Consider the following 22,804-nt stretch of genomic DNA (forward strand, 5'->3'; position numbering starts at 1 on the left):
GATTGTCTCAAGTCACACAGCATAACCTATACCTTTCAGGTCTTTATCAATTTGGATAAAGACATAGGAATTAGCTTCGTCAGATTTAAACGTCATTTAAAGCTAGAATAAAAAAGGTGGCTAATAGATTGGAGAATAGAATCAACATTCAAAAATATCTTAGACTGAAATGTTAAGCCCAAACAAATAAATTCATTTTTTAAGGAAGGTAAGAGTGAACTATTTTATTTCAGAAAAATCAGTCATACCAGTTGAGGATTTGATGAGGATGCCGTCCGATCTGACATTAGTTCATGGGGTAAAAGTGAGAGGTTTTGGATTTTGTTCACACCTCCTAAATATTAGCTGCATTCTGGGCAGATAGACTGTATTGCTCACCTTGGGACCCAGAGCTGTGCATTAGACTCAGCAAGTTTACATGAATATGGGTCTTTGAAATGCATGGGACTTCGTTAGTGGGAGTCAAGAATATTGAAAAGCACATTTATGTATCTGGTTTCATTAATGGGAGCAGAGTGTAGATCAGGGAAAGTGAATGATCCCATCCTGTCTGCAGTGCTCAGATTCCATTGGGAACGCTCGAAAAGGATTATGAGCTAGGGTATGTCCAGGGGATAGCCAAGATGGTGAAAGGAGCTGACATCTTATTATGAAAAGGAGAGAAGACAGAGCTGTGGATGCTTCTTTGTTAGAAAAGTTGGACTGTTATGCAAGAGTGATTACACTTTATCTCTGTGGCTTCCGGGAGGAATGGGTATGTGTGTGTGAGTTTGCAGGTCCGTTTCTGCTGTTCGTTTCTGCCAGCTTTTTCTCGTGATGCTTTGACTTCATGTGTGCTTTTGATTTTTGACTATCAGTTCATACTGCTTGGAAATTTATCTGTAGAAATTCTTTGAGACCTAGAGTTGAAGCTCTTTTCTTCCAGAGAGGATTTTCCTTTGCTCTGACACTCATTTGGGCACACCCCAGCTCAGGCCCATTGTACACACAGTCTTGACTTGTAGCTTTTTTGGACCATCCAGGTAGTGTGTGAATTTAGATTATAGAACTGCATGAGGGCAAATCTGTTGTCACAGAATCTCATTGCAGATTTTTTTTTTCCTCCTACGTCCGTGTCAAGGATTATGCAAAGCAGTTGTTGAGTTGTAAAAATCAAAGCCTGAGATCAACTGGTTTTGGCAAGTACTCTCAAGAAAAAAGCCAACCTCCATGGGTACACCTACCTCTTGGATTCCCACTTTTACTAACTTTTTGGCCTTTTAGGATTTCTTACATTCTTGCTAGCACATAGATAGATTTTTTTTTAAGACTAAAAAAAATAAATATATTGTCTGTTTACTTGTTTTCAGTGGGAGGGTTTGTCAAAGTCCAGAAACTGAAGTTCATCTATTCAGTATGGAGAACTTGTGGCACTCTCATGAGATAAGGATCTTTTATTATTGACAGCTTAGTAACCATATTTCAGTGGGGGAATGTGAGAGGGATGACATAGGAGAGATTCGTGTATTAGGAAGGTTGATATGTAGATAACCTTTTGGGTCTCTTTCATTATGAAAGTATATAGTTTTAGCTAAAGTAATCATTTTTTTGTTTCTCTTAGGAATTTACTATTTTGAACTGGACTAATATTATCGAGTGACATTTATATCTGGTTCCCCTAAGAACAGAAATTGCAAACATCTGTCAGTTATTAGAAAACATTGAATCTGCACTAGAAGTCATCTTAATCCACGCTGTGGCTTTGAAAGCACGTTCTTAATCTGAAATTGTTGAACAAAATTAGATTGGCACTTTAGCCCCTGCTCTAATGTAAACACAAAGGAATATTTCTAGATGGTTGGCATTCTTTGAGAGATGTTGGGCTTTTCAAGTAAAAATCAGTTAATATAACCCGGGGACTTAATTTTTTTCTGTCCAGGATTGACTGTAAAGCCCGTTCTCCTTTCTCCGTCTGTCCAACTTTGTTTCATCCTTTAGCATCCAACTTGGTGATCGTTAGTTCTCTTCCCACTGTGACTGTCAGTGAACAGAATGCCAGATGAGCCATACTGTCTCAAAGGCCTGTTGTTTCTGCCTTCATCGGTCCAGTTCTTTTGGCTTTGAGGAGGGTATTTGAAAGAAATGAAAAGTTTCAGTTCCTTAATAAAAAGTGTGTTTGAAATATAGAGCAATCAGCTCTCCGTTGACTAGGTTAAGAACTCTCTTCAGTTTCAGCTCTGGAATAAATGATTTTTTTCTGTTACACAAATAACTTCCCATTAAATAAAGCAGTTTGCACAGCACCGTCTCTAGACTCAGGCAGATGGAGGAATTCACACATTTACGTGTACTGTGGGCCAGTTCATGTGCATATTATTCATTTTAATTGCACTGGAGAAATGTCAGATGCGGAAATGGCACTTAATAGCCTGACATGTACATTAGTGCTTCGCAGATGCACGTTTAAGGGGCCGCACAGAGCAATGAGAATTGCTACCTAGCAGCAAGAGAAAGGATTTTGAAAGCCCATGTTTGCTTGGGACGTACACTGTCATAACAGAGATGTAATCGTAAGTTTGTATGGAGACTTGAGCATCCTTTCGGTGCACTACAAGTATTTTCTCTCTGGCTGGTTGAAGCAGCTGTCTAGTGAGGGTGGAATCAGAAAGCGCGTCCCCTCTCAGTATCGTGGGTGGGCCCACTGCATTGGCTGGAGTCAGGGTAATGAGGCTGCCCCAGACAGTGAGTAGATTCCCAAGAGAGCCAGCCCCTTAAAGTAATGCTTCTCAAAATTTTTAGTTTCAGGACCCTATAAGGACCCTTAAAAATTACTGAGGAGGTCCTAAAAACTTACATATTAGTTCATTGACAAATAACAATGATAAATGCATTACATATTAACATCAGAACAGTGATACTGTCACATGTCATATAACAGCTGGAAAATTTCACTGTACAATCATGAGAGAATGAGTGAAGAAAAAATCATATCCTAGTATCATTATGAAAAGGATTTTGACCTCAAAGACCGCCTGAAAGGATCTTAAGGGACCATGTGGCTAAAAATTTAAATTGAGAGAGAGGCAGGGGCAGTGGGGAGGAATAGCCAGCTAGCCTGGAAGTCCTCTTTCCAGGTTGCAAGCTAGCTACTGGTTTTCCTGCAGGAAGGGTTCTTGGAAGTGAAGTCACAGGTCATAGTCTTAAACAAAGCTGTGCGTGTTGCCAGGTACACTGATGAGAGGGCGTGGAAGCTGGGTGGGAAATGCAGTTTTCATTCTTTTGGGACCTTGGCCGTAAAAGCAGTTTCTCAGCAGGAAGGCATGCTAAGAGGTGGAGACATCATCCAACTCATGCCAAAGGTGCAGGACAGCACTGAATGAGTATGTGCCTACCCCTCACCCCCACAGACCGGAGGAGGGAGGTCTCACCGGGAGGTGACCGAGACGTGGACCCCCTGGAGCCTGCTTGCCCACAGCTTGACCTGATCCGAAGCCAGAGAGACGGCCAGAGGAGGTCAGGGCACTCAAGATAATCCTGACATCAAACATAGAGACATACCACGTGGGGTAGTTCCTATGATTGGGGAATTAATTCCATTTCAAACATCAATAAATCATGAGATGGAAGGTTTACGTAATTCTGCTAGTAAAGCAGAACGCTCTGAGGATATGCCAGTGACATTTTGGAAATCAGTATCAAGGGAATCTAAGCTGGATGTTAAAACCCAAATCTGAAATGAACTATAAGAAGAAAGCTACTAAATATATAACAGACAAAAGTGGCCAAATTGATAACATAGTTCAGGATGATGTAGTCAAAGTGGAGGAGATATAATCAGTTAATTATAATTATGTTTCTGACAAGTGGTTGGAAAATCAAGAGGGAGTGCTCGTTCCTTTTCCCCCTTTTTTTATGCTCTCAAATAATCTTCAGGAACAGTTCTCCTTCCCTTGACTGCAGGTTGTAAATATCTTGATGTGCCCAAAGTTAATTGCATTTTAAAAGTTAACTCCAATTTGAAGAAATTCAGATAAGCTGGAGTGTGTTAGTTGACATTCTCCAAAGATCCCCGGTCTCAAGGCTAGCTAGTCTGTAATGCCTGGTTCTCCTTTATGGCCTAGCAGCTCACAAGGTAGAAAATTATGTTTCCTGCCATTTTATGCAGCCGTATCTTGCTGGTTGACTCCCACCTCCAGAGTCATTAAGCAGCAAAAAACTTATCCTCTATTAATAGTGCCTCTGACTTATTCAGGGAAATCCTTAACCAAGATAAGTGGTGACTGTACCATCCAGTTTCTTCTCCGTCTCACTTTTCTGTCTCTTTCCACCAGAGGTAAACCTTCCAAAACTTTGAAGCTCATGATCACTGTTAAAACATGCAGGGAAAATCAGATATTCATACAGTTTCATTGTGCTTGGGCTTAAAATCAGTGATTAGCTTGGAATTAGGGGTACTTCCAGTAAAGAAGGCCGTGTGGTTATAATGGGTGTTCATTGGCTGGTCAATGAAGCTGTCTATTCTGTGATCACCCAAGAAGTGTTTTAAAGATGCCTATTGGAATAGGGTCAAACTTCTTGTTTCTTGTTCCTGGGACTTCCCTCTCTGGGGTCTTGAGGCAAGTGTTTGTTTTCAGTATCTGCGCCAAGCTGCCCCCTTCTTTGCATGGTTTCTTGGTAACGTTGCTACGTTCATCTCATCACCCCAACCAGAAATCTCTCCCTTCCTCACCTCCCGTCCCGACAGTCTCTACGTCCTGTCCAGCCCTTCTTCTCCGTCCCTTCGTCATTTACACAATTTCAGCACCTTCCTCCTGGCCCCTCTCAGCAACTCTCACCCCTCTCAAATCTATCCTCTGTGAACACCAGAGGAATAGAAATAAGAAATGGGCCCGTGGATGGGGAGAATAAGGTGAGAGAGAGACTGTTTCTTTTCATTGTAAGTGCTTCCGAATGGTTAAACTTTTTAACCATATGTTTATAATACTTTGATGAAAGTGAATCAATTCATCATTCTGGATAACTGCAGAATGGTCTTAATGAAGATACTAAGATGACCATGTTATTCCTCTATTTGAGACCCTTTGATGAGGACCTATTGCTTATGTGCTATCAACCTAACCGCAGTTATATATCCCTGTGCTTCTGCACATGCTGTTCACTCTGCCAGGAATGTAGACTCTCTTGATAGGGCTTTTGGTCGTTGGGTCAAAATCTTCTTCTCTGAATTGGGTTTTGCACTGGACCCCAGGGCCCCACTGGCTTGGTTGTGACCGGCTGCCCAGTAGTGTTCTGCCCAGACTGAGCAGGGACAGGGCTGTCTTAATGCACTGGGGTGGGCTCATTAAAGCCTTTGGGTCTTCCGTCTGTTTCCCACAGCAGTCTGAGCTATCAGCTGAAGAAAGTCCAGAAAAATTAGGAACCTCCCAACTACATCGTCATAAAGTGATTTCCTTGAACAAGCAGATTCTGCAGAAGACCAAACAACTGGAAGAGGTGAGTGTTTTCTTTTCATAATTTTATTCAAGTAAAATAAAACCATTCTTCAAGAAGAGAGAAACTGGGGAAGGAGTTAAGATCTCCATGTCAGAATGGTCAAAGGAGATTCCAGAACAGGGGTCGGCACTCGCAGGCCCTTGGGCAGTCCAGCCGCCACCTGTTTTTGTAAATAGTTTTATTGGAATACATGCTCACTCACTTGTTTACATATGTTCTGTGGCTTCTTTCAAGCTCCAGTGAGACCTACAGAGCCTAAAGTATTTACTGTCTGGCCCTTTACAGAGAATATTTGCCAACCTCTGTTCTAGAAGAAGATCACAGGGCAAGAAGAGCGTTTATTAATTCACAAAGATTAGCTGAGCACCGCTGTGCTGGGCACTGAACTAGGCCGTGGTGGTGAAAGAAGAGCAAGTTACGATCTCTGCTCTCTGATGAGGAGACATACTCTAGACAAATATAACATCATTTTTTTCTGTCTTTATAAATTTAAATGCTTCAGCTCATTAATTTTAAATTATAGGGATAATACAAGCTCACTGTAAATAAACAAAATAGTATAGAACTGTATGAAGTTAAAAATGGGAATCCCCTTGTACTGTCGCCCAGCCCCGTTCCCTAGAGCAACCCACTGTTTCCTAGGCTTTGCAAGCTCTTATATATGCTCATTCACCTGGGGAGAGGGGGTTGTCTGGTTATAAAAATTGAGTTTGTTTTTCACTTATTTTATCACAGATATCTCTGTGTCAGTAATAGTAATGTCTACTAAGAAGGTTTTTTTAGGGTAATTACAAAGTGCTTTTCAAAATTAACTCATTCAGGGACTTCCCTGGTGGCACAGTGGTTAAGAATCCGCCTGCCAACGCAGGGGACACAGGTTCGAGCCCTGGTCCGGGAAGATCCCACATGCCGCAGAGCAACTAGGCCCGTGAGCCACAACTACTGAGCCTGCGCGTCTGGAGCCTGTGCTCCGCAACAAGAGAGGCCGTGACAGTGAGAGGTCCACGCACCGCGATGAGGAGTGGCCCCCACTTGCCACAACGAGAGAAAGCCCTCGCACAGAAACGAAGACCCAACACAGCCAAAAATTAATTAATTAATTAATTAATTTTTTTAAAAAAAGATATACTTTTTTTGTAAGGAAAAGGGAAATGACATTTTTGAGATATAAATTTACGATTGTATAACTTGGAGCAGTAAAGGTAGTTCATTTTCTTTCTCTTCATGTTGAAGTCCTGAATCCTTTCTTCTATCTGGCATTGTTTGCCATCCAGTCAAATTCTATGCTAGCATCTCGAGTGCAGCAATGCAGTTTGTATCCTGTGAACGGGCAGGTTTGTTAACTGAAGTGATTGTAGCCATACAAAGAAGTCAGACCTGAATTTGAACCCAGGCCTTATCAGTTATCAGCTACGAAACTTTAGTAAAGTAACTTAACCCCTCTGAGTCTTTATTTCCTCATCTGTTAAATAAGGATAATGTCTTCGTCCATTGAATTTAGTAAGGATTCACTGTTACGATTTACGCAGAAAACCTAGTATGTCACCTGACATGTAGTTGGTGCTAATTGAGTCAAAAACGTGCATATTTGTTTAGTTTAAATCTTTCTGGGCTTCCCTTTTCTCATCTGTGAAATGCGGATACCTCCCATATCTGTGCCATTGTGAGGATCAAATGAGAACAGATGTCTTTTATCTTTCATTTACAGCTGCAGGCAAGTCATTCCGACCTACAGGCCAGATACGAGGAAGAAAAGAAAACCCTGACAGAGGTGAGCGGCTTTCCTTCCTCCATGGGTCTTGCTGGTAGTCGTTTGACCTGCACTGCTGATGGGATGCCTGCGTCATCAGTCCATGTGGAGGGGTCACCATCCCCTCCTCAGGGCTCAGGCCCATCTGGGGACAAAGGACAGTCACATGGTAGTGCATGACTCGAGCCATCAGTTTATCCCCACTGCCGTGTTCTAAGCCATCAGAGTCTGGGTGGGAGAGATCGCTTTGGGCTGCAAGGGTCAGGGAAGCGTCCTGAGGACAGGGGGCCTGACAGGCAGGGCGGCCACTTTGAAGAACACGGTGCGTCTTTCACGGTAAAGGGCCCCTGCTCCAGAACACTGGATTCCTTGAGAGTGAGAAGGTTTCTTTTTGTGAGATGACACGACTACAGAGGGTGTAATTTGTTGTTCACAATTGCCGGTGATCTCCTAGGCGGAATGGAAGAGGGGCTGCGGGTCTGTTTGACCCCGTGGTCCGTGTCCTGACCCAGATGGCGACCGTGCCGTCCTCCATCAGCATCACAGCATACTTACCTCCCGCTTGCGACTGCCTCGGAAGCCAGGCGAGGAAAACAAACATTGGTGATACCAGCTCTGTCACGCGAGGAGTTTAGTTCTTTTTATTTCTGTCCCTGTTTCCATGGAAAGCTAATCCTCACCCAGGTCTGAAGAGCTCTCCCCACTGTGATTTTGGTGCTCGGGCTACAGCTGTACTTCACAAGAGTCTTGCCGCGAGGGCCCCACCTAGTGCTTTCTGGACCACGTGGAAGCGGGACTGGCCTTCAAAGGCATCTCTGAAGCCGAGGCAGTCCCTATTTTTTTTTTTTTAATTTCACATGAAATTTGCCCCTTTAAAATTGTCACTTCTCTAGCAGTATGCAGCACTTAGTTCACTGCTTTGCTATAAACCCAACAAAGCTTTGTAATTCTGAGCTGGACTGGTGGCTTCAATTATTGTCAGAATGTTTGAAAAGGGCAGACGCAAGGATGACAATTAGAGGAATTTTTCAAAAAATTCTTTCTAAAGATGCCTGTGTTGCATTTGGACACATCAGCTTTCTTTACACTATTCTGTGACTCCATTCCTTCTGGATTAGATGGCAAACTCCTGGGGTGGAATCCCTGCGGCTGTCTTACTTTTCATGCTACACAGTCCCTGGCTTGAAGTTTGCCAAGTCATGGATCCATCTTTCTATAACAATCTGGAAGAGATTAAAGGCAAAACATCTTGATATCAATTTCCCAAAACACTTACTTGTCTTAGGATATAAATCCAGAATGGCTATCAAGTCACTTTTGGTATTAAGCACTAAATCAAATATTTTTTGAGCCCCGTACAAGTGCTAGAAAGGTGGAAGGTATGAGTTAAGTCAATAATAGGAGATAGTCTTCCTATCCTCACATAACAGTAGCAGCTAACGTTACAGTGTGCTGGGTGTGCTCTGGGCACATCATTTGTATTAGTCATTGAATCTTCATAACAGCCCTGGCAACACACTGTTGATATCCCTGTTCTGCAGCTGGAGAAACTAAAGCCGAGGGGCCGTTCAGATTCCACGGCTAACAGTCTGGCACCAATGACCTCTTAGCGAGCTTGCTGTCTAGGAGGGCAGTCAAACTGATTCCCGTCTAGAAAAATGGGAGGCTATCCAAAACCTAGTGCTGAACAACTTATATAGAAGACGGATTTGGTCGGAATACTGAACACTGTGAACCTGAATCAGTAGTAATGAACTTTGCCTTTGGGCCTCAGTCTTCTTATCTGTTCAAGGCAAGGACTGGGCAGGATGAGCACGCTGAGCCCTTTCATGCCAGTGTGCCCGGGTTTTACCTTTTCAGCAAAACCTGCCTTGCAGGATAACCTGGTAGCACTGGAAAACAGGCAAGATCTGCCTTCCCAGTAACCTTAGGAAAAGTGAAGCGGAGCACGGAAGGTAGAGGACAGAAGGGAGCCCTGACGTGTGGCCGGGGGATGGGGGCTGCCGCAGGCCCCTGCGTTAGCGGAGGCCCCCAGGTTCTAGCCTGTGCGCTTTCAATTTCAGCAATCACAGCTTTGATTTTGTACGTGAGAGGTTCATTCTGTTTTAAGTACGCAGTATCCTCTCCTGCCTCTCTGAGGGCAGTAACTGTGTCTGAAGTTTTTCTTGATCTATAAACTATTCCTTCAGATCAGAATTCATTTGTTGAATTGATACATTTTTTATGGTTATATCTTTCTTCAAATGTTTGATAATTCTTCATGGTGTGCTTACTGTTGATTCTGAATTTTTCTGTTACCAACTGTATGGGTTCTGTGTCCATTTTATGCAGTGACTATTCTGGAAGGGTGGGTCCTACTGTTTGGTGGGATCAGCCAGTGGTACCTGATGTGCGGGGCTGGGGCACCGTCTCTGCTGCCGAGTGTTGCCAGCTCTCTGGGGGCTGCCCTGCCTCTGGGACCCATGCGCCAGCTCTTGGGTTAAGGGAGCCAGGCTTCACTGCGTAGCCCGCTGGCTCGTCCTGATGCAGACCCCAGCCCTGCACCCCAGGCCTTCCTGCGTCCTCTGGGTCCACACGGCAGTCCTCCACAGGCCCTTCCTCTCTGCTGCCATCTTCCTTGTCCCCGAGGTACTCAACTCCTGTGATCCAACAGAATCACCTGGACTTTCTAGGACTTGAGGCAAGAAGAGAGCTTGCTGCATCTTGTGTTTGGTCTTCCATTTTCAGCTAGAACTCTTAGAACTTCTTTAACTTGTTTTTCTTTAATAAGTAACCCATTCACATGGTTCAAAATTCAAAAAGTATGAAGGGTGTCCCCCTGTAACCCAAGCATTCAGCTACTCTCTCCAGAGGGTAACCAGTTTCTTGTGACTCTTTTCAGAAAATTTTCATGCATATACAAATAACATGTAGGTTCTTTTATACCTGTGTGCATCCAGTGTATACATTCCTTTATACACATTGGAAGCACATTGGAATCATTGTTTTATATGTTGTTCTCTGCAACCAACAGTAGATGTTAGAGATCATCATAAAAGAGCTGTTTATTCTTTCTTTTTTTAATAGCAGCTTAGTATTCTATTGTGTGATAGATCTGCACACCTTAAAAATTAAAATCTGCGTTTCTTTAAAATTTCTTTTTTAAAATTCCCAACTGTCTGACTCAGAAAAAGAAAGTGGAATTTTTCAAGATGGGAAATTTAACCCTGCCCCTGTCAAGCAGCCATGATAGTGGTATCCTGAAACTGAAACCTAGGTCTGTCTCTCACAGCCACTGTTATTATTTACCTCTTCCTACTGAAAGGCACCTGCTGTCAGCATTACTTTTGGCTTTCCACCCAGTTGCTGCTGTGATTTAAAGGTATTGCCTTTAAGGTCTCATTTACCAACAGAACGTGTCACGAAGGGTCTGGTTTTGACCTCTCCATGCTGTCCCTCCACCCCCATCCTCTTCCTCTCATCCACCTATTTTCTCAACATACAGCCAAATCCAGTGGGCTGTCAGGAAAGGGGTGCAGGTGTGAGCCGGGAAGGAGAGGACATCTCCTGTCCCACCAACGTGCCTCCTTGTCTCTCGCAGCTCAAGAGTTATGGTGAGAAACTGGACAAAGAACAGGCCGCCCTTGAGAAGGTAGAAGCCAAAGCTGATCCAGGGTAAGAGGTTTCAGCATGTGCTTATTTTCTCCGTGAAGGTATCTGGTGGTTTGAGCGCAGGGCTGACGAGCCGGGGGTCACTGCTGCTGGCCCCATGCCGCTCAGTTACTTCTCCGCTGGTCTGGGGCTCGCCTGTTGCCCAGGGGGTGCTGAGTTAGCCTCGATCCTCTTCCCCCCAGTTCCCCCTGGGGTCAGGAGCAGCTTGTTTTGCGTTTTGTTTTGTTTTTTCTGTTTTTAAAAACTAAGTAATACATTCAAGGTTCAAAAGGACGTGCGCCGAACCGAAAAGTCTCCTCCCGCCCTTGCCCCCCTCCCTTAGAATCAACCATTGTTACCAGGTTTTAACAGCACACATTTTAGCCCTGTCCTTTGGGAGTGAAGGTACAGTCTTTTTTGACCAAGACACAGCTGCTGGGTTTTTGTGTTTTGTTTTGTTTTTCAATTAATTGTATTTAGACAATTTAAGTTAAATATAATCACTTACATTTGACCGTTTTAACACCAAACTGTTTGGGTGGTGAAATCTCCCGTGTCACTCACTTGAGTGAAATCATGAAATAATAAAATGCTTCAGGGACAGACTGAGCAGTTCTGGGTTTGGTGGATATTTTTAGCAAAGAAGTACCTACAGATTACTTGGCTTTATGATTAGAAACCCTCTTTTCATGATGTGGAGCAAAGTACTATTAGATACTTGACATTTTAAATTTCAAATTAGTGCTTTTAATGACCTTAAGCAACTCGTTTCCTTTCAGAAGGGAAATGAAAAATGGGAATTAAAATTACGATACTATCTGTGCTCTGAGTCTGTTAAGTAATTAGTATCATTAAAAATATACAGTAATCTTGAAACTCCTTGTTGTTTCTGCAGCTGACATTTTAATGCTGAATTCTGTAGTGTTTGTTTGGATGTGGCCTGATGGACTCGGCTTATAAATGAATAATAATGTCAGTTAAAGGGTAGTCATAACCATTTGTGGGAAGCCCGTTAGACACTCTTGGGAGAGACAAGGAAATTAAGAAAGAAATCCCTTTTTATCTGGGGTCTTGGTTGTCCCCGTGATTCATAAAATCATAATGGTTTGTTGCAAGTCAGTCATTTTTTGGTCTTTTCTTTTCAGCATCCTGCAGAACTTGAGAGCCCTTGTAGCCATGAATGAAAATCTGAAAAGTCAGGAACAGGAGTTTAAAGCACATTGTCGAGTAAGTGTTGCTCGGTGTCGGCAGACGTTAACCGAGATTCTTGTAAAATCTCCTGCTTTCCCTCCCTTGTGCTGCCGAGGGTCCTGTCCAGGTGCGGTCGGAAAAGCAGGCTCACCAGGCGGGCACGCGGCAGTGTGTGAGAGGAGTAGAGGACTATGGTAGGTGCCCTCCGAGGAAACCGCAAGTGACTTAGGTGTGCCAGACCCCCGGACTGAGAGCACAGTCTAACAAACGCTGTTTCCTAATTTCCAAATGTACTGAAAAGAAAAGTCTCACAGAGTGCGAAAGGCATAGCATCTTAGGAGACCAGGGCCGCCCTGAAGACCTGGCGTGTCTGTGTGTTGCGTGTTCTGCCACGTGAGACCTCGTGGTCTGGTAGCGGGCACGTGCTCAGGTGACCACGTGGGAGGCAGGAAAAGGGAGTTGAGTCGTGTGTGAGTCCAGGGGGAGAGGCCGCCGTGGCACCAGAGCCATCCGGAAGCTGGCCTGACTTGCGCAGGGCCAGGTGGCAGGGGAGGAGTGCCTTGGTGAGGCAGGGCTCCGGGCCGCAAGGTCCCAGGAAAGGTGGAGAAGGGTCGGCACCGAGAAGGAGGCTTGGACCGGGCTCTAAGCCACTCGTTCGTTCCGTGTCCCAGGTGTTACTGCGAGCCTCGCCTGCCCTTTAGGAAGAAAGGTGCCTTCTGACTGAGGTACAACTGCCTGTATCCTCCTGAGTTAACCTTCCCAGGCTGAACATCGGGGGTCTGGGGAGCTACTGCCTAATGGACTTTCTGTCTCCACGTAAACTCACGAAATGTGAAAACAAAGACTCTAGATCAAGGTAAATAATTAGCTCCGATTACTAGCCTGTCCAGATCTTACGAATGTTCGTATTACTTTTAAAGGAGGAGATGGCGCGGCTGCAGCAGGACATTGAAACCCTGAAGGCTGAGAGGGCTCCAGGCAGAGATGGAAAGGTACGGGCTGTGGAGGAGCGCTCCCGTCTGCTGGGGCTGTGTGACTTCCACCGTGAAGGGGTTTCTAGAGCACTCACCAGCGAAGAGTCTGGTGCGGAAAAAGACCAGACTTTCCTCGGCCTGGTCCTCTGAACACACATTTCTCAAGTAGTTTTTTTAGATATTTGTCCCTGTCCTTTGTCTTCCTTCTATGGGTCAAAGTGTCCATGGGTGTGGCCAGCAGCAACTCCAGATAAGAATTAACGGGTCACAAGCCCGGCTGCCCCCTCTGTTAGGGACAGGGTGTTTGCAGGAGCCCCCTGAGCTCTGTTCCCACTCGTCCCATCTGCCTGTAAATTCTGTGCCAGTTTGCTCATTTCACCCTGCGCTCCTGCCCGGGGGCACAGGAAGGCAGCCGAGAGCAGCACGGGATGTGAGGTCAGAGCTCTAGCAGCACGGGAACATCCCGGGCTCAGGAACACGGCCCACTGGCTCTCGGAACAGAGGCCTTGATCTTCCAAGGAGCTGGTGTGGGCAAGGGCAGAAAAATAAGTCTGTTTCTCTCACCAAATGAGATCGTAGGCATCGCTGTGGTTTGTCCCTTCTCACACTCCAGTCAAGGCTTATTTGCTGAGGCTCCCTATGCTTAAGGTGTGAGAGCTGGGTGTGGCTTTGGACCCCATCGACTGCACCCTCTCTCTTGGGGGAATGGGGAACCTGGGGCTCAGAGAGGGGAGGGGACTTGTCCAAGCAGGCAGCATGAGTCCAGATGCTTTCCACCGGGGCTGCGCGGCACTCTGCCCTGCTCAGCGGGGAGAAGGGCCTCAGAGGTGCCACCTCCCTGTCGTGCTGGCTTGTGCCACTCCAGCCACAGCCGTGAGGACTGGCACGGGGATAGCAGAGCGAGGCCGTGCAGTGGCTGGTGTCCTGGGACCACCCGCCCACATCCAGCCTTTCCAGTTGTTTCTAAGACTTGGAGCTCGGAGGCTCACATGAGCTCAGCAGCCTCTGGGTTTGCACAAATCACAGACTTTCAGGACGGCATTTCTCTTCTTAGCAGTCACACCTTGTTAGAGGGATTGACTCACATTCAAAGACAGAGTTTAGCTTGTTAGTGTGTGGCTGAGAGGCATTTGAGAACAATTTAAAATCTGGGGCCCGTGTGCAGGCTGCGCCCTGTTCAGACGTGGTCTGCCCACCGCCCCCCCCCGCTCCTACATCTGGACCCTCAGCTTTTCTGTCCCATCCCTTTCCTCAGAAACATTTTTTTTCTTTTTTTTTTACTTTTCCTCATTGCAGACCCTCTCCGGGGGAGAGCAGCATGGTGCCCTAACCCCTGCGATGACGCACAACGTAAGTACCTGCCCATTCTCAGGACCACCGCTGTCCTCTGCGGGTGTGGCAGCTTCTCACGCGTCCGCCCTTTCATCCTGTCTGCGGCCACCTCCTTGTCTTCGGGCTCTCGGGGCGTGGCTCCATCTCCGCATCCGCCCCTTGGGTGGAGCAGGACCTCCCGGGGACGGCCCTGACGGCGGGCACCTGGCACAAGGCATGCCGTCCCCACCCTGGCATCTGAGCCGGGAAGGGGACAGGCCTGTGTGGTCCACACGTGCCCGTCACAGCCCAGGCTCCGACGGGCGAGCAGTGCACAGGGAGAGAGCTCTCTCTGGGGGGGACTGTGTTCCAGGGTCAGCAGCCTGTAAAGGGCTGGGTAGTAAATATTGTCAGCTTTGTGGGCCAGCTCCGCTGTGGTCGTCGTAGTCTATAGATAAGTGAAAGGACATGGCTACATTCCAGTAAAACTTTATTTACAAAACTAAGCACAGAGGCGAATTTGACCCGAGGGCTGTGGGATTTAGCTGCTGGGCTATAGTTTGCGTACCCCTGTTAAACAGGTGCTTCTAGGAGAAAGGAATAGAAAAGGAAGAGGAGAAGGAAGAGAGAAACAGAAAAGCCTCTCACATTCTCCTCCTTTAGGGTTTCTCTTCCCTTCGTGCCCTCAGAGGCTCCTAGAGAGTGAGCTTCAGGACTCCCATGGTGAAGGCTACTGAGGTTTGCCTGCAGCTGAGCCCCATGGAGGAGCTGCGGTGTGTGTGTGTGTGTGTGTGTGCGCGCACGCGCACAGTGGGGAAGGGGCACCTCTGACACTATTGTAGCTTTCCCCAGTTCAGCAAACCATCCAGCCATGTCTTTTACCCCATTGGGTTCAGTGAGGGGCTAGTTTCTCTCTTTTAATTCAGCTCTGTCCAAAGGGCCTTTCTGCAGTGGTGGAAATGTTCTCTATCTATGCTGTCCAATATGGTAGCCACTAGCTACATGTGGCTACTGAGCACTTGAAATGTGGCTAGGGAAGTTGAGAAACGGAATATTTTTAAGTTTTAGTTAATGTAAATTTAAATAGCCACTTGTGGCTGGTGGCTATCATATTGGAGGGTGCAGGTCTAAACAGAAACATAGGAAGCAAGCCATCATCATCTCCAAACACAGAGACATAGAACAACAGGCTTTTAAATAACGGTTGTCTCCTCCTCCTCATGGATTTTTTTTGGTGCGGGAGGAAAGGGCACGTGGACTTGGGGAATACTTCACTTAAGAACCCTGGATGCAGCCTGGGTCCCGGAAGAAGGAAGAGTTGTTATAAAGTGATGTGAAAGAGTGTCAAGGGTCTCACAGGACTTAGGACCTGACCCTGAACTCGGCCATTTGAAAAAAGAAATTTGGAGCCTCAGGATGAGGGAGATATATAAAAACTGTTCAACTTCAAAAGATTTCATCAAAAAATGAAAATTTCCTATTCCCAGATAATTGTGTTTTTTTCCAATTTCAGGAAGACCTAGACAGTCGGTATAATATGGAGAAAGAGAAGCTTTACAAGATCCGTTTACTACAGGTGAGTGAAAACAAGAGCCAATAAATGCCTCTAACTAGGCTCGTGTGCCTATAGCAGAAGTAGAAAGTCTCAGCATCTAAGAGTGGAGAGACTCGGGAAAGCTGCTGTTTGCTCTTCTATCTGGAGTGCAGCTCAGTGGATTATGTTGGTTGTAACAGCTCACATTGGTATGTTATTTCACCATCATCTCATTTGATTTGAGATGGGTGGAAAGTTAGCTATTAGCCTCATTTTCTATATGAAGAAATTGACTCACATCCGTGAAGTACAAGCAGCTGGAAGGTGCCAGAGCCAAGATTAGAGGTCTAATGTTCTCGTCCAGTACTTTTTTTTTTTAATTAAGAAAATTTTATTTACAGTAGAACAGAGCACTTAGGAATATATTTAAAAAAAGAATTGTAAAACTTGTACTCTGCAAACTACAAAAAATTGTTAAATGTCCAGAAGAGGCAAATCTGTAGAGACAAAGTGAATTAATGCTGCCTAATGGTGGGGGTAAGGGGTCGGGAGACATGGGAGTGACTGCTGATTGGTACAGGTTTCTTTTGGGTTGATGAAAAAGTTCTGCAATTTTAGGTAGTGGTGCTGGTCGTACGACTCTGTGAGTATACTAAAAACCATTGAATTGTATACTTTGGGTGCAATGTATGGCCTGTGAATTATATCTCATAGCTGTTTAAAAAAAAGTCAGGGGGAGGATAAGGTAGACTTAAAAATATTGTGTTCTTGTCTAGTACCTTTCCCCTAAAATTAAGTGCCCACTTTAGCTGTCTTAATTGATAGATAACCTTAGGGGTTTGTGAGAAGGCCATCAAATATGGGGAGTTTTAAAGTTGGCTCTAAATTCACATAGATCAAAATTACATTATAGAATCTTTTACATTGCCAGGGTCTGGCTCATGCACATTCAAAAGCCAGGAGTTAACTTGTGTTGCACTTTGGCCAGGGCCTTCTCTCTGTTCTCTGGGAAAGGAAGGCCAGGTTCTGGGGGGAGTGGCCAAGGGGCTGCAGGGGCCAATGGGACCCTCTTTCACCTTTCTCTGGCCCATGCTTATTTTGCTGAGTTGTTTGGCTAAATTCCAGGGAGTCAAATTTGTCCTGATACAAAGACACTGTACCAATCTTAAAGAGACACAGAATTAAATAAAATCAGGACAGTACAGCTGCATCCTTGGAAACTTTTTGACTGTGTGCTTACTATGTGTTCAGTGTTGCATTAGATCCCAGGAATAGTAAATGGGTTGCTCTATCTTTTGGGAGCTGGCTGGCTGTTTGAGAACCAAGATATGTCCGTATACATCAAAGTACAAGGGGGCTTACATGCGAATTGCATACTGCAGGCTGGAGACCTGGGGGTCAGTCATACGTACTGGCTAGAGGGAAGGTGCAGTAGAACCCTAAGCCTGCTGAAGCCTGAGCCAGGGCTGGGTCAGTGAAAATGGACAGAAATAAACTGGCAGGTGAGAGGCTGAGCAGCTGTACCCATGGAACTTGGGATGGGTTAGAGAAAAAGTGGAGTCGAGGATGGTGGGGGAATTTCTGACTTGGGCACCAGCGTGGATCCTTGTGTTATTCATTGAGCAAAAGCCTAAAGGAGAAAGGATAGGGCTGAAGGGGATGGGAGTGTGCATAGAAGTGTTCATGAGATCTGTTTAGGGCCTTTAAAGGTTGGGGTACTCACCCAAGTAGGAATAGTCTGGGCTGGAGATCTGGGGGTCAGCGCTGTATAGGTGATAACCTAGGATGTGAAAATACAGGCCGAGAAGAGGGAAAGAAGGACTCCACCAATGAGGGTTGAGACCAACTGGGCAGCCGGAGGCCCAGGAAAAACAGGAGCCCGAGGTCTCGTGGCAGCTGAGCGGAGAGCCCAGTGGAGAGAAGGGTCGGTGTTGCCAGAAGTCAGGAAAGCTGGAAGCTGAGAATTGCCATAGGTGCAGAGAGAAGGTCTGCGGTGACCTTGGCGAGAGCGGTGCCAGTGGGTGTCGGGAGCAGCCAGCGGCAGTGGGTTGAAGGGAGACCGAGGGGAGTGGAGGGGTCAGAGCCAGTGGGGCACGTTGTTCTCGGGAAGTTGTGCTGTTAAAGGGAGGAGACAGATGGAAGCTGAAAGGTGATCAGGGTTTAAGGAAGGGCCTTTCTAAGGGTGAGGGGCTTGAACATATTTAAATGCCGATGAGAAGAAGCCAGTAGAAAAGGAGAGGTTAAAGATACAGTGAAAAGAATGCGTGATTTTATCTTTGGATTCCTGAGAAAGTATAGGAGGCAGAGCCTGAGCACGCGTGGGAGGTGCAGCCTTGGCCACAGGGAGAGGTGCGTCTTTCGCTCCACTCTAGCCGGAGCAGCAGGCACTATTTTGGTTTGATCACGAGAGTTGATAGTGGGTTTTGCGCCTGCAGGGGTTTTTGCACCCTCATGAATTAGAGGTCCCCGTCTGCCGCTGTGATAAAGTGGGCCAGGAGACGGGGAGGACGGGGAGGCCGTGAACCTGTAGTGGGAGCTGGGTGGCCCTCTTCAGCGCTGCCCCTCGGGGAAGCCGCCCGCCTCGGAGCCCAAGGTCGCCCCTGTGCCACGCACAGCCCTGCCTCCCCGGATGCACCTGGGGCAGTTCAGCTAGAAGAGCCCAGTTCGTTTCACAGGAGGGGGAAAGTGCCAGAAAGCTGCTTTGGGAGGAAACTGTAGGAGCTTTTCAAACACGCTAAGGGATTTGGGATTTGCACGGAGGCAGCAGGGCAGCTCCCTTGTCACCTGGGAAGCACTTCTGTTGCCTGGTCCCTGCCTGGCGCCGGGAATCAGCTGCTCTGGAGTCCTTGGGGGCCTGGTGGGCTGGCTGGCGGCACCATCCACACATGCCCTCCCGTTCAGAATCCTCCCTCCGATCCATTATTTTGACGCCTTCTCCCTGTGTTGCCGGGGGAGTCAGGGTCTGAGACGCGCGCCTCAGGCCTCAGGCCGCAGCCGCATCGGGTGCCTGCATTCCAGGGCGGGTGTGTGGGCACACGGTGGGTGGCGGCAGTGTTTTGGCTCCCCAGAGGGCACGTAAGGCCTTTCACCAAACAGTGTTGTCTCCCCCTCCCTTTTGCATATAGGCTCGAAGAAACCGAGAAATAGCAATTTTGCATCGCAGGATTGACGAAGTGCCCAGCAGAGCCGAGCTAATACAGTATCAGAAGAGATTTATCGAACTCTACCGCCAGAGTAGGTGCATCGACCACACGCAAGCTCCCGAGGCTGACCCTGGGAGGGGCAGGAGGCGAGGGGCTCTGTCCCACTTCAGCGTGGTGGCGCCGTCCATGAAAGCCACCCCTGGGAGGGCCCCCAGCTCATCGTCAGGCCCACTCATTTCATGTAGCCCAGAAGCCCAGGAGAAACACCATGGAGCTCTGCCTGCCCTCTCCCTGGACAGATACTTACGCTGATTGAGCTCTGAGAGCAATGCTTCTAGCCCACCCTCATCCCTGTCAGTCATCGGGCTCCACTTTCCAACGTCACACGGAACCTCGTGACCCCGGCATCTCTAGATCAGCCTTCGCTCATTGTTCTTCTCCTCTGCAAACCTTCTTGCTCGTGTGGTCCTTGTCTTTAACAGCATCACGTTCACCCAGGGATGCAGGACTGGGTCTCCCTCGGCCTAAATCAGTGAGCGCGTCTTGTCAGGCTCAGAGTGACACTCAAAGCTGTCATTGCCTTTCTCTTCCCAGTGCTGCTGCCATATCTGTCCTCCCTGGCATCCTAGCTCAGCCCAGTGAGCATTAGCTGGTCTGCAGCCCCTTCTGAGCCCATCATCCACCCGTCCAGTCACATCACTTCTCTCCAGTGGCAAATCCGCAGGCGCTTCCTAGACCCGCTGAAGAAAGCCTCTCTCCTGTCCTCCCCAGTCTAAGTGGCCTGCCTGGAGGTCCCGATTTCCTGCCCTCAGTCCCCACTCTGGCCTCCTCAGTCCACACGCTGCCTCTGAACACACCATGCACTTTGACATCCTAGGCCTTGACTCCTGTTAACCTGCGCCTGGGACCCCTTCTTCCCTCTGTTAGACAAAATCCTTCAAGGCCCAGCTCACATCCTCTGTAAACAGATCCTGGGCCATCACCCTTTCCTTGGGCTCCCACTCTTGCTTGTCTTCCGGGTACCCCAAACTCAACACATACAAGACTGAACTTGCCTCCCTCCCCGTCTTTCCCCTCGGTCACTGGGATCGCTGTCAAGCCCACTTAGACCCCCCTGTCTTCTCTGCTGTAGCCACCTTCTCATCACTGCCCAGAGTCTAACCCCTTGTGTGCACTCTTGCCTGAGGGGTCTTTCTTGCACACAATTTGATCATTTTACACTCTTGCTTTAAAAGCCTTGATATTTAATAGCTCCCCATAACTGGGTGGACAGTCTTCAGAATCCTAAGTCCTGCCTCGTCTGGGCCAGCTGGCCCCCCTGCAGTCCCTGTGTCCCCCACCCCTGTGAGCTGGTCCCAGGCCCAGGAGGCCAGTGCCCTGCAGTTCCCGCTTGGAAAACGCCAAGTCTTCTTTCAGAATATACCCCAGATCTTCCCTTGAGATGTTGGCGTCTCAGCCATCCTTCGTGCTTCAAGCCGGAGCACTGTCCCTGCTCAGAACATGCGTCCAGACGCACGCTTCCTTTCGCGTCTTAACCCCACCACCCTGATGTTTCATGCGGTCCTCCCATTTGACTCAGGTGATCAGGGGCAGGTGTCAACGATGGCAGTTTCTCAGCAGAAAGTAGTTCCTGCCTTAAGTTAACTCTTTCTCCCTAAGCACGGGCTGCACGAAAGTGAGCCGGCTGTGGCTGCTGCTGCTGGGGGGCGTGGGAAGGGAGGGAGCCCGCAGGCAGGAAGAGCTGGCATGGCGCTGCTTCGTCCCTCCGCCTTCCTCCCGGGACCCCTCACCGGGAGGGCTTCGGACAGACCCGCGCCCCGCACGCCGACAGGGAGCTTCCGCTGGCTCCGCGTCCTGGCTGCCACGCGCGTGCCGTCAGCCTGCGGCAGCCCTGCGCCGGCCTGTGTGCCCCGTGGGGCCTCCGCACAGACGGCGAGTGAGAGCCAGCGCCGGCAGGTCCGAGTCCTGCGGCGCCTCCGCGGGGAGAGGGTACGCAGGATTGTTCTGATACATTTTCTCACTCATGTGCTGATTTCTTTGCATTTGCAGTTTCAGCAGTGCACAAAGAAACCAAGCAGTTCTTCACTCTGTATAATACCCTGGATGACAAAAAGGTTTATTTGGAAAAAGAGGTAAGAGCCTTTATAGAAAGAAGAAGCATAATCAGGTGAGCAGCTACCCGTGCTGTCAGCGCGGGAAGTTCACACGGACCTGGTGTCGCGACGCCTTCGGCTGAAGTGGGAGGAACACCTGTCGTGTGCCCAGTGCCGGGTCCAGAGTCAGAAAGTGCGGGTTCGTCGGGGCTCCCACTGCGCAGGGTGGGCAGCAGCTGTGTGGTGCCTCGTGAGAGACGACGTCATAAAAAGAAACATCCTGGAAGCTCGAGAGGTGCAAACGGAGGAGGGCCTGGAGTTGGTGAAACTGTAGTTTGAGTTTCGGGGGAAGGAAAGAACCAGCTAAAGGAAATGGGGAGGGTGGGCTGTCAGAGTTGACAGGGGGAGGTGGCGGTTGAATTCTCAGCGGCAGACGGAGGCGTGAACTAAAAGAATTGTGAGAACGAAAGCAGGAGTGGGAGGGGTGACCGGGGCTGCCCCTCTGTGTGACTCTGGCTCAGGCCCGATCCGCTGGTGGTCAGGGCCCTCGATGGAAGGCAGACGATCGGGGCAGGTGTGCAGCTGTGTCTAGGAAAGCGCAGCGCTGTCTTCCCAGCGGCAGCGCAGTGTGGTGGCTCCAGCAGGCACTCTGGACTCACACGGGTTTGGGTGTCAGTGCGGCCTTATCTTCCTCACCTGTAAAACGGGGAGAACTCCTGCAGTGATGGAGACAGAACGAGGCAATGCCTGTGAAGTCCCTCGCTCGTGGTGATACGTGTTAGCTTCTGCCTCCCCCTCCCCTTGAGGGTGACAGAACCTATTTTTATTTTATCATCATCCTGCAACCCGCACTAATTACCACTTTACTAAGAACAATATTACAGATGTGTCTTTTACCTGGACCCAAATGGAGGCATCAGTGAGTACTGTCCTTGACTGCCTCTTGTCAGTCAAACCAGATCAATGTCTCTCCTCCGAGAGGCACTCCTTGAGGAGGGGTTGGGTTCTGTTTTCTCTGTATCCAGGGCCGTACACAGTGATGGGCACAGAACAGCCATCTGATAAACGTTGGAGTAGATGATCCGAGTGTGTTTGGGGGATTTACATCAGCCCTGGGGGTAGCTCTGCTGCACGCCCTGGCCTTGGGGTCTTCCCGCCTGGTGAGGGAAGACGGGCAGCCCCTTCTGAGGAAGGCTCGAACCCCACTGACCTTCCTTCATCAGCAGTGTTTAAAGTTGTTGCATTCTTGTAAAAACGAGGAGTATGCAGGGGGTGGGGCTATTTAATTCCGAGCCATACTAATGCGGTTAGAAGTTTGCATTTGGATAAACTGTACATTTTATCTCAAGTCTATTTATACCTGTGATATTTTAGCTTTCAACATGCCTGTGGAGTCACAAGGCCAAGAATATCATCTCCGTTTTACAGAGTGTGAACCTGAGTCCAAGTATAGTAAATGCCCAGTCCTGAGCTCACAAGCCGAGTCAGTGACAGAGCCAGAAAGAGGACCTAGGTTTCTAGACTCCAGACTCAGAGACCTGCCCTGGATGATCATCAGGACAGATAGAGGGTCCTAGGTGCGGGCTATGGCATTTCTAGGGGAGAGGGGCCTTGAATGGCGCACCCCCACCCCGTGGAGGCTCCCAGGGCCGCCCGGCAGCTGGCCGCATTGGCAGAGACTTTGTGGGAAGGCGTAGAACGGGCAG

The 22,804-nt window shown here is 48.0% G+C and overlaps 1 protein-coding gene across 2 annotated transcripts in view; it reads left to right on the forward strand.

The window, feature by feature from the left end:
* CCDC93 (CCC complex scaffolding subunit CCDC93) overlaps window positions 1-22,804 on the forward strand; it is an 88,991-nt gene that overhangs the window by 51,692 nt on the left and 14,495 nt on the right. For both annotated transcript variants that reach the window (XM_082465835.1, XM_082465836.1), the window contains exons 12-20: window positions 5,356-5,472; window positions 7,181-7,243; window positions 10,803-10,876; window positions 11,998-12,079; window positions 12,964-13,035; window positions 14,314-14,367; window positions 15,842-15,904; window positions 18,988-19,096; window positions 21,055-21,137. In XM_082465835.1, coding sequence (XP_082321961.1) covers window positions 5,356-5,472; window positions 7,181-7,243; window positions 10,803-10,876; window positions 11,998-12,079; window positions 12,964-13,035; window positions 14,314-14,367; window positions 15,842-15,904; window positions 18,988-19,096; window positions 21,055-21,137 — 717 coding nt within the window. The remainder of the gene's footprint in view (window positions 1-5,355; window positions 5,473-7,180; window positions 7,244-10,802; window positions 10,877-11,997; window positions 12,080-12,963; window positions 13,036-14,313; window positions 14,368-15,841; window positions 15,905-18,987; window positions 19,097-21,054; window positions 21,138-22,804) is intronic.

Source organism: Balaenoptera physalus, assembly GCF_965194825.1.
Source record: "Balaenoptera physalus genome assembly, chromosome: 6".
In the NCBI taxonomy this organism is placed as follows: domain Eukaryota; kingdom Metazoa; phylum Chordata; class Mammalia; order Artiodactyla; family Balaenopteridae; genus Balaenoptera; species Balaenoptera physalus.